This window comes from Gallus gallus, chromosome 5 (genome assembly GCF_016699485.2).
Source record: "Gallus gallus isolate bGalGal1 chromosome 5, bGalGal1.mat.broiler.GRCg7b, whole genome shotgun sequence".
Classification (NCBI taxonomy): domain Eukaryota; kingdom Metazoa; phylum Chordata; class Aves; order Galliformes; family Phasianidae; genus Gallus; species Gallus gallus.
This window is the reverse complement of record NC_052536.1, coordinates 18,975,283-18,990,675: the sequence shown is the minus strand read 5'-3', so window position 1 is coordinate 18,990,675 and position 15,393 is coordinate 18,975,283. Positions and strand designations below refer to the sequence as shown.

Sequence of the window (15,393 nt, the reverse complement as noted above, 5' to 3'; positions counted from 1 at the left end):
GGGTGCAACAAGCCCCTCTGCAGCAGCAGGAAGCTATTGCATCAGGTCATGGATAAATTCAATGCTGGAAAACCTGGAGCAAGTAAGGCAAAGCTGCAACAAACACTGAGTATGCTGAGTCCCAGCTATTTGGCATTTGCACTCAGACTCTGATCCAAGGATATGGCTTGTATATCTAATTGGGTTGCTAAAGCAGATTTATAAACACAAGTCTCCTTCAGAATGAAACATGACTTTCTACCAAAGCCCTTGTAGGAATTACATCTCTTTCAAACACAAACCAGACTCTGGTATGACGAAGGTTTGGTCACAGAGAAAGAGTGCGTAAACCCCATGGGTTCCCTAAACATTCCATTAGCAATATAAGTAGCTAAAAGCTGGTGGTGAAAATGTTGCTGGTGGTGAAAATGTTGCTGGTGGTGAAAATGTTGCTGGTGGTGAAAATGTTGCTGGTGGTGAAAATGTTGCTGGTGGTGAAAATGTTGCTGGTGGTGAAAATGTTGCTGGTGGTGAAAATGTTGCTGGTGGTGAAAATGTTGCTGGTGGTGAAAATGTTGCTGGTGAGTAATCAACTCAAGCTGATTGCAAAAGTAGCTTTATGTCACAAGTAAAAGCTTTGTTCAATTTTACTCTTCAACGTTCAGTGGTCAGAAAAAAATTGTTTCTCTACACGTGTCTTTTATACCCATGCAATCATTCATCAAAATGCTCTTAGTGGCTCCTGTTACAAGTGTTGCAGCATAAGAAATGGAAAACATTTAAGTCAATTTGTCACATCCAAATATGAACCAATTAGTTGTTCTAATTGCTGCTAGGATATTTAAAGCTGCCAGGCTACAAATGAGAGCAGATCTTTCAGGTTTTATTTCGACTTAACAGTAAACTCAGTTCTCAGGATAGCTTCTCACAAGGGCTTTAAGAGATGCAGACAAAGGTTGTGCTGAAATAAGCATTTCTACTCCCCCCCCCCTCATCCTGGTGACGTGTTCCCATCACCTCCCTCTTGTTATAGGGGATGAGCACATGACCAGTGGGGCAGTCAACCCAACTGTAAACTTTTTAGAGTCTTCTTTTCCCCTTTTCCTTGTTCAGCCAAGCCATTTGGTGGAGCAACATAGCCTTAAGTCAGCTGGCATCAACAGTGAAACTGAATTCACAGGCAAATAAAACAACTTTGTCAGCGCCCCCCCCCCCCCCCCTTTCTTTTTTTTTTAAAAAAAATCACATGAACAGTCTTTCCCCATCCCATGGACCTGGGATTTTTGAGTAAAGACACTCCGAGGGAACAGTAACATTTACCACTGACACATGCTGTCAGTCTAGAAGCAGAAATATGCATCTTAACTCGCAGCAGGGAAGAGAGATCACTTCCTACAGCAGCCTTTATCTCACAGTGCTCGTCTCATGGCCTGCCATCACCAAGAGCTTTGCTTCAGGCGAAGTCTGATGGATATCAGGTTTCTTCTTTTAAAGTTGAGTTTTAAAAAAATCCCCCCCCCCAAAAAAAAAATAAATTTTAGTCCCAGGATTCAGTGAGAGAAGAGCAGTTGAACTACTACACATACACTGAGGCATTTGTACAAGTGCAAGCAGACAAAAGCAAATTCAGAACAGACTGCAGTCTAACCCTTGCACTGCAAGCTCTGTGAGGCAAAGGCCACAGTGGTGCTGAATACATACACTGTGACTGCAACCTTCAAATGCAGTAGCACAGCTCTGCCACCAGGGTGAAAGAGCACATTCTCACATCTGCTTTTAAGGGAAGCAGTGATGGTGATCAGTTCCCTCCCCAGGAAGGGGTCAGGTGTCCTCTCCTTGCCAACAAAAACACAGTGCAGGCCCAGCTGGCAGCTCCAGTGGTGAGCAGATCATAACATAATCCATGTCTTCTATCCTTATCTTTGCAACTAGAAGATCTAAGGAGCAGCAGCTAACACCACTGGCTCTGGCATAATCACAACAGGCAGGAGATCTATAACCTGGAGGAAGAGACCAACACACCCAAATCCCAGCATCAGCATCGTCCCCAGGCATCTTGGGCCTGTCTCGTGCAGTGACACAATGCAGCTGCATCTTGTTCAGCGCTGGAAGCCACGCAGGCCTTCCCCAGTACACACTGAAGCTTCAAAGCCAGATAACAGCTGTGCGTCAGCACCCCGCATCCCTCAGAAACACACGTGGCTCGGTGCTCTGCTCAGCCTTACAGAGGCATGAAGCTGCCTCTGGAAATTCTCTGCTTTCTCCAGACCACTATGCCATGCCTAACACCACGGTATGCAGGCTCTTGATGAAGCTTTTTCCAAAGTTCAGGTTTTTAACGTATACTTAGCTGCAAAGATTTGACTGCCTGCTTTCAAGTAAGCTAAGATAGCAACAGATTTCCAGCAGCTCTATGGGTTTGTACTACAGGTTCACCCCCCTTCTGCTGTACTCCCCTTCGAGGAAACGTCCCACCACTTACCACCAGGAGCTGCTTCTTTCCAGTAAGAAAGCTGTACAGATAGGGGCTAAAGAAGTGAAACACAACTACCACCAGGGCAGTTTGCTTCTCATTTGATAGTATAGTGGGGATTTTTTTTTTTTTTTTTAAGTCAAGTAATCTAATACTGATAGGAAACAACACTTCTCACCTTTCCCCTTTAAAACTGTTGGCATAGCACACAGCAGCATCAGCCACTTCAGAAAGTACTGAATTCTCTCTCTTACTCAAAAGGAATAAAACAACAAAAAATCCCTCTTTTCAGCAACCTCCTTTTTAAATCAGCACTACACTGAAAAACTTGCAATAGCGAAAGCCATTGGTGTTCTCTCAAAGTCATCTTACACATGCTTTCATGTGGTTGCATGTGAACCTCGGTCTATCTGGACAACATCTGTAAGAAGCAATAACAGATCTCTGATTGCAAAAGGTGAAGGATTAGGGAAGATGCTTTTCTACAGATTGCATCTATATTCTAGAAGGCAAACAGTAACCAGGTTGATTTCCTGCTGATAGGGACTTCCTTATCTGCACACCCCCCCACCCCCAAAACAGAAACCTTTTCTATTTTCTCTTCCCCTTTGCTAGCCCCTGTTTCAGAAAACCTAGTCTGGAATCCTCAATATTAGTGAAATGAGCAAAAAAGAAAGAAAGAAGGTATCCCATCTTTAAGATGTTCAAGTGAATCCCTTGATTTTTGGCAGGCTACTGGTAGCCTTTCTTAAGCACAAAGAAAGGCAACCCCTAATTTGGCATATATGCCCATAAATACACTTTCAGGGCTATACGGGCCACATTAAAAGATACTCTGGACCTCCATGATCTTTCATGGCAAAACGAAAATGAAAATTGTAGGAGTCCTGTTTACAAGCATGTAACCTATATGCTAAAAAGCTGAACAGACCACATCAAGTGAGCAAGTAAATCATGTAATACCTGAAAGTAATCAGTGATGAAGGATCCCAGTTCACTCTTCAGCAGCCGTCTGTAGACAGAAGGAATGCATCCATGAAGCAACAGCCATTGCCAGTCATTTCTTTCAAGAAGATTCACACTTCACTACCAGTCATATCAAAGATACCTGAATGTATACGAATGTGTCCTTTTGGCAACAATTGGATCTCTTTTACATCTAAGTATATATTCTACCAATGCCAACAAAAACTACTCTAAAATTATGAAGAAAGTTCCCCTAAAACCTTCTGTTTATAAGCCACTCGTGGAACAAACAGACAAACCACATTCACATCCCTGAACACCTAAGAAGCTGTAAAATAATTTAGAAGTTCTTATTTGAAGTTCATCTTTTTTCTGATATTTCTTTAAGTAAAGACACCTTCCACTGCATTGAAAATAGCATCTCTGCCCACCTGCAGTACTTCCTTTTCTCTTGGAAGTAGAAGGTGGGAAGATAAGGAGAGAAGCTATGAGGTAAACATGCAAGCAGCAGCTGTGGCTTCCCCATGGCTACTGCATAAAAACCAAAAACCAGAAAACAAAGCGTATTTTTCAAGACAACATTTCTCGAACTGTAGTAAGATGCTGTTTACATACATGCAAGCAGCAGCCACTCAACAAATACTTCTGATTAAAGATGGCTGGATTTTAAATTGGGCTATGATGAATCCCCAGTATGTGTGTATGTATGGTTCAAAATTCAGAGATGAAAAGCAGGGTTGTTTTTAATCAGAAGCAGCATCATAAAAACAGCTCACAGAGCATGTGGACTTCCAGCTTCCAGTAACTATGGTGGTAAATCTTGTAGCAGTAAGTTCTGCCTAAGATTCAGAAGGTGCCCAATACTTCCCACTGCAAAACACTGCCTTTTTTTTTTTTTGCTGGTTTAAGAGTTTTGCTTTTCACCAAAGTGAAGCATTACTGAGAGCGCTCAAAAATAGCACCTGGGACATCCAGTTCTCAGGCTGGGTTCTTACTAATAAACTACAGCTCTTTTTTCTACTCTTTGGTGAACATAGATCTTGACTGCAATCTTCCTCACCAAACATTCAGCAAAAATTCCACATGTATTCAGAAAGCACAGAGACACCTTTACATCTTTCTCATATGAGTTACATTCACCCCACCCATCTCAGAGTACATTTCTATTTCTGCAAGATGGAGAGAGCAGATAAGTCTTTGAGGGCTGATTTGTGAGATGCTCTTCTACTGGCTTCAGTAGAATCCTGAGGGCTTTTGATCAGCTAATTTGCCAGCCCTAGCAGGACATCTGCTCTCTCAAGTGGACCATCCCATCCACCCCTGCAAACAAAAACATGCACTCCAAAGAGAAACTGATTACTTCTCCTCTTAACCATGACCAGGTCACTCCCTGTATCCTCTATTCCATCTCTCAATGGCATTTCTGACATTTCCTATTGCCGTGACAATTAACATTCAGAACAATTTAAAAAAGAATTCAGTGAGATGTTATCAAATCACAGGAAGATGGAGACTTGGTGAGAGTAATCCAGAGCAACTTTCCTCTTCTCCCACTGCTAAACAGTTAAGCACTGTGCAGAGTCTGTAGCTATTAGAACACTGCATTTGCTAACTTCGACTGATGATCTGAGTGGAGAAATACAAAGGATGAAGATGCACCAGCTCAACCTAAGGGCACAAGAGACTTGGCTGACGAGCTTGGTTTCTTGCCCAGCATCAGGCTAGAAACCTCATACGCACTGCACTGACATTTAGTTGAGAGCTATATCAAGAACCACAGGTGCAAAGCTGCAGATGCATATACAAACATGCATGCACTTGCATGACTTTTGCTCCTTAGACTGATTTGATGAACAGCTTGAATGTTAAAATAGTCTATTAAGAAAGTGACATTCTGAGATGTGAGCAATGCTCAAGCACCTGTAGGAACATTAATGTCAAGGTGAGAGCTTCCAAGTGCTGCCTGTCAGTGGAAAAGCTTACTTCCCCTCCCACCATACTGTACACAAAGCATACAAATTTCACAAAGAATTTCTTGTTCTACACCCAGTTCTTAACAGACCAGATTGATTCTGGTGACTGACACTAGCAGAGCATGGTCCAGCCACAGAGGCCAAGCCCATCCAAAGGGGCTATTCTCTCCAGCATACCTCCTTCCCATGAAGCCAGGAAGGAGTACCTGCTTGCACCAGTTCAAGAAAGCAGGCTGAAACCACTGCAGTGAGCAGCAGCCCAGGAAACAAGTCACAAAACCTAAAGCCAGTCTTCAAGTACGCTACAGGCTGTGGGTTCGGGTGTTTCCAAAGGCTTACAACATTTGTTTCTCCCCTTTCACATACAGAAATCCTCATCCCATGGAGAATACTGCTGCAAGTACTTGAATCTAACTTGAGGATTTCTGCCTTGAGAACATTTAAATACTGTTGTTAAAGAGTAAGACATTGCAACTTCATGAAGCTTTTACCTTGGGACCAGATCAAGTAGGACAGAGACTTATGTCCTGCATTTATTTTGACAGTAGGGAAAAGGGTAGTTTGCTGCTCAGTATGTTCCTGGCACTAGCAGCTACTTAATTTGGCATACAGCAAGAACACAATAGAGATGGGGTAAGCATACAAATGTGAAAGTTGAGACCTATGTGACAACATTCATGATGGATGAATATGGATGTAATGAGAAAGGAGGAATAAGGAACTACAGTTGTGAACTGTCAATATTCCTCTTAGCACCACTTGGAATCAACACAAGAATAAACTGCTCTGTATCTGCCCTACAATCCTATCTATCATTAACTGAAGTTTCCAAGTAATCAGACTGAAACCACAGAACCATGAGGCTTGCTTAAAATAAAAAACGATACTTTTATCATCACTGTTAGACTTCGAGGCTTTTTTAATCTTTAGAGTTAGTATTTTCTGATCTGTTTCTGAAATCACTATAAAACTTCTATATGAAATGCTGTATTTTACTATTTTTTGTTTGTTTGTTTAAACACTATGGTTCTTAGAAGCTTGATTTTAGAGAAAAAACAGTGACAGAAAACATTACTACTGTTATGAATGTCCTTCAAGAAATGGGGGGAGGGAAACAGGCCTAAGAGGGAAATTCCATAGAAGGGGACAATCCTTGTATTCTAACTCAAATATCCTTTATTTGTCAAAGCTCCACATAAGTCAATGAAACATTACCTAAAAGCCCAATGCCCTTCACACCACCCCATAGCAAAAGAGGAAAAAAAGAAAGAAGCCAGCCTGAAATTCAAAATACATGCTTAAGTTCTCTCCTACCCATCCATATTTCTCCCACTCCCATCCATATTCCTCTCACTACATTTCTGCTTGGAAACAAAGATGAGGAAATACCAAACAAGCAGCAACAAAAGTCCCTTCTCTATGCATTTCAGCAACTTACCTGATATTTTCATTGAGGGTATAAAGTTCATTGTTCTGCAAGCCTCCCCCTTTAAACACATTTATCACTGCTGTTTGAACACTGCCAAAAAAAGAAATGAGACAGTACAACGTCCATAAATAATAGTCGTCAATATGATTTAAACCACAGAGTGCAACATGAGATAGCCACCAAAAGCTGAGTGGTTAAAATGGGGTGGGAAAGGTTAATTGCACTTAATTACTTTCACTTTTTGTCCCTCAAAATCATAACTTTTATTTACCTACACCTCCCATGGGAGAGGGAGCAGAACTAGTCTTAAATAGCACTCAGAGTAAGCAAGGGAAAGCCATCACCAGGACAGCATTCACAAAGAACGCATTCACAGGAGATATATCTTTTAAAAACTGGTTAGGGGATCTCTGATACATGCTGCAGGCTATTAGCTATGAGGAGACACAGATTTTTGGCAATGTCTGCCAAACACATCACACTGCATTATCCAGAGATGCTGACAGGACCAGCTGAGCCACCCAGCTGGCAGCATCTGGCAGGACCCTGGCTGTGCTGGAAGGTCTTCTGGAGCCAGCATCAGTCAGGCCCATATTTAAGCCTCGTTAATGCATGCAAGGTGTGGCAACAGCTGCTGAGGGATATTCTACTACTTTTCTGATATACTTTTATTTTTCAGTGCAGAGGAAGTCCTGACTTGACAGGATGATTTAGCAGCTGTAAAAGCTTGCCACAGCCAACAAGAGGAGACGCCATTTGCTTAATAGACGTTCTCTTCTGCAAGCAAGTTTGGCACTTGTGCACTTCGCTAACCTCAGCTTCCTATCCTAGTAGGAAACAACATGACGCTTTTGCTGGGCTATGTTTGCGTGACATTAGTTAGCAGAATTAGTTCAGCAAGAGAAAGGGGTCTGCAGAGCTTAAAGATGGTAGACAGAAAGGTGGGAACACCTGATTTCAGTACCAGCAGACCATCTCACGCTTCACCCTACACATCATTTTTCCAGCAGTCATTGCTGCATGATACGCACTGCAGATCACCACAGGCTTAGTAGTTACCACAGTTGAGTTCTTCTGATAAAAGCTTCATAAGATGCAAATAAATTCCTGCTGTGCATCAGGAACTGACCTTTGTTACACTAACAACTTTCCTAAAACATACTGAAAAAGTGGAACTTAATACAGAGCAATTTTGTCTTACTTCAAGACAGTATCTCTAAAAAAATAACATCGGCTAAAAAAGAGGCTGGCCCAGAACTGTTAAGTCTGATCGTCACCTCCACAGAGGCTTTGAACGCCTGCAAACCTCAGGCATGCCAAAAACTCATTCAGGCTTACAAATAATCAAGCTTAGCCGTAAATAGCCTGAAGTACAAAGATCAGCCCCACACCGTAGGTGCTGCTCACCTGTTCCATGCCGAGTTGGAGCTGAGCTGCAGGGCCTGCCGAGCCGCCTGGAAACGCGGCAGGTCACTGAGCACTGGAGAGCTCATAAAGCGAGGCCGGGGTCTTCTGAATGAACCCATCTTGTGCAACTGGAGAGCAAAGGATGGTGCTACCGTGAAACCCCCAGTCATAGGCTTGAATGGAGTGGAGTGGGTCTATCAGAAAGTCTCTTCTCTTGAAGGCCCAGGTATCAATCTCACTGGCATCAACAAGACTTGGAATCCAAGGACTCAGCCTGCAATGAAAGTGAACAATTGCCTCAGACTAGCAGTTCCCCACCACATCAGGTGGTGATACGGACTCACAGTAAGATAAAGAAATTGAAGCAGTCCTGGAAAGTGAAGAGAAAGAAGAACAGCAAGACAGAAAGGGGAGGAGTGAAAAAAGCTTATCACACTAAGAGCAAACTTGGGCAAATTTTCAGGAGATCTTCAACAGCAGCAGTCTTTCCCCCTTACAGAATGACTCAACACAGCCAGCCAGAAAAACAAGTGTGGTTTCTCTTCCCATTTCAGTTAGTAGAGATGCAAGAACAGAGATGCCTAAACCATTCCCAGAGGCACTTAACAAATACCTTTAAATAGAGTTAGCCATTCAGCTAATACAAAATACAAGAAACTGGAGAGAAATATTTCACCAGAAAAAGGGGCAAAATATGATCAACAAAACAAAAGATGAAGAGACAAACCCTATGTTTTTTTTTTCCCCAGAAGCATTATGCAAGAGAATAAAACTATTATCAGCTCCTTACAAATGGATACTATAAGGAGCTTCTGCAAAAGAGCTCTGACAGCCACATAGTTTGAGAGCAAGCAGGACTGTTTAGGTTGGTTACTTTTCATTTTATAGAGAACCAATTGCTGTCCAAATACAAAATTCTTGTACTTTCCCTTCTGATCATCATCTCCGTATAGATGAATACGTAGCCCCAAGTGAACCGCAGAAACAGAGTAAGTTAGAATCAACTTGGATAAAAACCACAAAAAAAAGCTCTGGCAAAGCTGCTGCACTTCAAAATCTTCCCACTTCAGACAGGTACAAGCAGCAGATTCAGTTGACAGTTTGAAGAACAGAGATGGCAGAGAAAAGAGATGAGGAAAAAAAAAATAGTTGTATAACCAAACCGCACACAGAAGATGTAAAGCAAAGCCTTCTCTTTTCCACGACATCTGCAGCATGAGGTGAAAAAAGATATGATCAGCTAGAGGTATACTGTGTATTTGCATGGTGCTTCTAATTTAGCTAGTGCTCAGCTCCAGGAAATTCTATACACTCGGCAAACCTTAACTAACCATTTTACATGGAAAAGAGCAACTCTTGCCACCTGGCCAGCCCTGCTTCACACTGAGCTCATCACCTGCCGCCTCCTTGCCTTGTTCTGGTCAGCCAAGGAGGCCTAAGCAAGCACAAACACCAAGGCCCTGCCACCAATGGCGTTATAGGAAAAATACAGAGCAAACACCTTGCTTGCAGGACAAAAAACACGTGGAACTACCATTACCATTCAAGAAATAAATACAGCTATTATCCCCCCACAAGCTGAATGCAGCTTGGATAGATCTTTAGACGACTCTTTGCTGTCTCTAGAGATGACAAAGGCCAGACAGACTTCCATGAAGAAAGCTGAGCCCTAACAGGCATTACTAGAAAGGACAGCAAGCTTCAGGTTGGGTGGCTGTTCTGCTCCCATTAGGAAAAACCACACACCACTATAACATTTACAAGTAAAGAGTAAATAAAAAAAAATAATAGAACAAAAACCACTGTCTTCTGTTTGCCTTTTAAAACAGTATTCTGTTCATTTTACATTGCCCACATACAATCATAGAATCACCAAGGTTGGAAACGATCTCCAAGTTAATCTAGACCAACCACCTACCTATCACCACTATGTCCCACTAAATCATGTCCCTCAGTACAACATCTAAATGTTTCTTGAAGACCTTCAGGGACAGTGACTCCACCACCTCCCTGGGCAGCCCATCCCAGTGCCAGACCACTCTCTTGGAGAAGTAGTAGTTCCTAATATCCGATCTGAATCTCCCCCAGCACAACCTGAGACCATTCCCTCTAGTCCTATCCCTGGCTACATGGGAGAAGAAGCTGACTCCCACCTCACCACAACCTCCTTTCAGGTAACCGTAGAGAGAAATAAGGTCACCCTTCAGCCTCTTCTTGTCCAGAGGAAAGCCACTCCTCATAAGGTCTGTGCTCCAGGTCCCTCAGCAGCTTCACTGCCCAGTGCTTTCAATCTACTAGCAATTTCTTTATTAGCAGTTCTAACCACATCAGAAACCTGTCAGAGGAGAAAGCACCTTGGAGAGGCGAGTGCAGACTTCACTCGTGACACACTGAAAGGTGTCTGGAAGGCAGAGTCAGTGCAACGGATATTTCTGTTGCAAAACAAGTAATTGTGCCAATATTTGCCACCATTAAGTCCCAAAGATGACAGTGAGAAGAGCTGAATGAGTGGCAGCTGACTTCACCCAGCAGTAAACTACTATTTCAACAGTTTTTGTACAGAGAAGAGAACAGACATTCTTCTGAGCTATATAATGAGAAGTGATACTTTAGATCAGGCATAGACATTGAACCACCACTTTCTAGCCCTGTTAAGATGTCTGTGCTAACCTTCAATCCTCCTATCAGTACTCCAAACACTGTAACTGCATACAGTACCTTACCCCAGCAATAAAAGCCTTCTATAAAGCTGTATTTTTATTAACTTGTCTTAAGTTGCAAGGGGAAAGTTTAAATTCAGAAGAGCAAGTAAGGAGAACAAGTTTCATAACTTAATATACAGATATTTAAACTTTGTGTAAGAAATCCTTTTACACATTCTGCACAAAGGTAAAACAATACCATCACAAAGGTCTCACCCAGACTTGGTCTTTGGATTTACGAGCCTGATTCCACAGCAGCAGAACGCAGGGCCCCATGACAAGTTTCCTGAACACTTCCTTCTTACCAAGGGAATATGCTTGCTTCTGCTCATGGAAACATATACATTGCTTTCCTTAACCCTTGCTAAAGTTACCCAGACAGATAATAACAATCTCTTCTGTGATGAGCATGTAAGATGACCCTCTTCCCCATTTTTCCCCCCAGTCCCATAGTACTAAAATGGGACTGCAGACTAAGACAACTTTATTTCAGATTTTCATCAGGGATTTAAGAAAACATCTTCAGCTTCAGGCCAAATTCAGAGCTTGAGTTTCACTTCTTCAGGATTCAAAGAAAGCAATCTCTCCTACTTTACCTAAAATGGTAGCTGTTAGATAGCAGACATAGTAAGCTTCCTTTCAGTACAAGCTAGCCACCAAAGGAGTATCAAGTATAACTGATCATCACGTTATCAGAACTAAAATGCCAAGGTCTGTGAGAATAACCATCCCCACACCCACAGCCTACTTAAACTATTTTCAGAGATTCATAAAGCCAGAGGTAAGAGAGCATGTGCTGGAATAGACTTCTGTCAACATGCATTTGCATTTTGCAGATCCTATGCATTGGAACATAGAACAAAGCCCCCAAACCAGACCCCAACCTTACATAGTTGTTCTGCAATAGCTGCATAAGTCTCCATCTCCACAGTTTCTACAGATCAGATTTTCCTTTCCCAGCAAGCAGTTTCCACTGAAAGTTTTACCAAGAACAAGACATCCTTGTAAACACTGCTTTGTCTCTGCAGTGTTGACCTGTGAACAAAGAATGAGGGATTACCCAGGTATAAGATGTCTTGCCATCAGAACACTTTTAGTGGTAGATAACTAGCGTCTTCATGAAGATAGATATGTTTGCCCATTTCCTACTCCTTTGTATGCTCTGTGCAACTGTGACATTGATGACCTATGAGTCTGGACACTGCATCATGTCACAGAATTTTTTGTAATGATTTTGGGTGTGAAACAAGCATAAGCTTAAGAAAAATGTATAGTTATTCCATAACTAAAAAATTTCCTTTCTGGATAGGATGATCAGAAGCCACATCTTACATACACTGGAGTTACTGAAATCAAGAGTCTCAGCAATAGTTTGAGGGCACGCTGGGGCCCAATCTCAAAGCATAGTCCTGCCTATATTCCCCATCTTTCTACTCCTTCACAACTTTAGAAATCTGACTCACGATAATTTCAGTTTCTAACACACAGTCCATCAAGAGCAACAAGAGCCTTCACATTCTTAATCTATCCACAAAACAGCAAGGCAAAGTACAGATACTTTGTCACAGGAACAAGCTCCGCACAAGGAGCAAAATACCTTCAGATGTGCTTATGCTACTAGCAGGGGCACAGTCCTTTCTAAGAGACCATCCCAGGTCAGAAAGATAAATGGAATGGTGCAAGACCAGTATTTCAGTCTGGCAGTCTCATCATTAGGATTGATTCAAGTTACAGACTTCAGGAAACAGCTTTCCCCCCCCCCCCCCCATTTGTCTATTAATGCCACTTGCTCCTGAAATCCCAGTGACAAAGTCAGATCAGAACATTGTTATTAAGAAAAAAACACACAGAAACTCCATTTAAGCTACAGTCCAGGATTACAGACCATACCCATGCTCAGGAACAGGATCCAAGCAGGAGGAAGGAACATGCTCCACCAGCACCTTACCAGGCTGCCCCACAGAGGAAAACAAGTTCATTTCTCAGGCTCCCAGCGCACACTCCATGCCAGCTGGCAAACACAGGACTTCAGTCAGCTAAAACTCATTACCTGAAGCCCCACCACACACCTCCTGCCAGCCCCTGGCTGGCCCCAGTGCACAGTGTCAAGTGTTGAAGGGACACCTGCCTGCCCCACACCTCCAGCCCACCCATCCCACAGTATGGGAAAGCCCTGATGCAGACCACGCATGTTCAGCCCCAGGTAGATGAGCTCCTCAGCCCTGCAAAATGCTCTTTTCATCAAGAGCTCTAAGAGGATTATTAATAAGGAGAGTGAAAATCATTATCTCCATTTTCTGGCTGAGGAAATGAAGCTGCAAAGCCAGCAAAAAAATGACTCACCCAGGTCTTCCACCTCCCAAGCCAGGACCCTACTCACCACAAAAAAATGAAATAAAAATACACATCTAAGCTCCTTTACTGAAGCTTTTCAAAGAATTCCATCACATTGTGAAGAATGAGGAATCATCTGATCTACCTCTTCTTTTCAAAGGCAGCTCAATACCAAAAGGTGTCAACTTTTTAAATTATTTTGCTGGGCCATCCACTATGAAGGCACAAACTCTGTGGCCTGTAAGTAATCTGAAAGCGTTCAATCCCCACCTATCCCTAATTAAACTTGCTAACTATGGAGATGAAGCACATTAGAAAAAAAAAGAACCTTTTAGAGAATATGGGAATAGAGCCCTCCCCAATACCAAGTCAACCCTCTGGTATGTATCCATATGTCTGACTATTTTACCGCTAATTTTTAGCCACCCAAAACAAGATCTCACTTTCCCTAAATTAAATCTACACACTGAACTCCTTCGGCATACTTTCTTCCCCCAAGTGGACCCACATCTTGCCTTTATTCATTATATATCCCAAACAAATTCATGAACAGAAGGATCTCTCTAACTTGGCTTTAGTAGCAGAGCCACACAGCAATTGAAAAGAAATTCAGTGGTTTCTACCTAGTTGTGCTTTGAGTTCTTGAGGTTAAAGTAAATCTGAAACTCAAAGTGAAACTGTAGTCTGATTGAGATGGGAAAAAACACCTTTGCTTATATCCCATCCTGGGATGAGATACCTCTCTGTAATTCAGAGGCCACCACAGCCCTTTCAGAGTTCATGGCATGTTAGAAGGAAGACTAATTCACATCTATACAAACGTGAATACAGTTCCCTATAGAACAAAGTATGAAAATGGCACTGGCACAGAACAAGCTAACGAGAGCTAAAGAGATCAAGATCATATATACATACAAAAGACCCTCAAGCTATTACAATCTAAAAAAACACAACTGATTTAATAGCAAAATAGTACTCCAAGGAGCTCAGTACCTAAAGCTGCCCATCAGTTTAGGCCTACTTCATTATGATGTCTTCAAGCCTTAAACTTCGTTGAGGGTACAGAATGTCTTTTAATGAGCACAGCTACGCTGGAACAAGCCCCAGCACAAGAACATTTTACACCAGAAAAAAAGACACACATAAATAATTATTTCCTTCCACTGTTTGGAATAGCATTTAGCAGATGCACCAGTTAGGGCACCCCTCCTGGAGCAAAGCAAGCCAAGAATGTATCACTTGAATGACAACAGTATGAGTAAGCTATTGGACTTCTTGCTGTACAAAAGGCTTTAAGATTGAAATGACAAATGTGTTTGAAAACACATGAACTAAACTTTTAGTAACTTCAGCCTGTTTCCAATAACTCCCCAGTAGCATCTGCTACAAAGTTCAGGAAATAGTCGTGTTAACTCTTTCAAAACACGTTACAAAGTACATTCCCAGTCTGCGGGGATCATAGGAGTTTTGCTTAGCATGAGAAGAAGCTGTGTGGGGAAAAAGAAGTGTAGCTGCTCAACAAATGAACTGTTCATATTCAGTAGTTACATGAGCAGCAGAACTAAAAGTGCTCCCTCTGGGTTTCACATGTGCAGGAGGGGATAACTCCCCCCAGAGCCCTTCTTCCAGCACAAGCTCTAAAAATGATTTCACAAAGCTCAGAGAAACTTTATTCTTTCTGACTTTCTTCCTTGGTCAAGTGCAGTGAAATTCACTCATTCTTAAAGTTACTAGAAGAGAATAGATAAAGGAGAACCACAGTAATGCTTTCTTAAAGACACCAGGATGAAGGTCATCCATTAAAAAAAATGCAACAGGGAAGGAAAACACAAATTCAGAAGCAAAAATTTGTATCAGTCTGACCATAAAGACATTTTTACTTTACTAGTAACGTTAATCAGAAAGCTGGCAAGATACACTCCTTCAAGACCAAACACAATGTCAGCAACTGCAATGATTTTAGGAACTACCTACACTGCAAGTAGAATGACAATTTATCACCTTTGTGTTTTCTTGCACTTCATACATATTGCTCCCCCCCCTCCTTGTTTTCACATTTCCTATTGTTATTATTAAAAACAGAAATACACTCCCCATTTTTAACCCTAGGGCTACAAAACATGGCAGTTG

General features: G+C 42.1%; 1 protein-coding gene across 5 annotated transcripts in view; it reads right to left on the bottom strand.

Annotated features, from left to right (window-relative positions):
• PRR5L (proline rich 5 like) overlaps positions 1–15,393 on the bottom strand; it is a 39,454-nt gene that overhangs the window by 21,367 nt on the left and 2,694 nt on the right. For 4 of the 5 annotated variants that reach the window (XM_004941549.5, XM_040701394.2, XM_003641383.6 and 1 more), the window contains 3 exons: positions 8,228–8,501; positions 6,830–6,910; positions 3,416–3,464 (listed from right to left, as the gene is read on the bottom strand). In XM_004941549.5, the coding sequence (XP_004941606.2) occupies positions 3,416–3,464; positions 6,830–6,910; positions 8,228–8,397 (300 nt within the window). In that variant the 5' untranslated portion in view covers positions 8,398–8,501. Of the gene's footprint in view, positions 1–3,415; positions 3,465–6,829; positions 6,911–8,227; positions 8,502–11,818; positions 11,965–15,393 lie in introns of all 5 variants that reach the window. The other variant, XM_040701393.2, reaches the window with a different exon arrangement.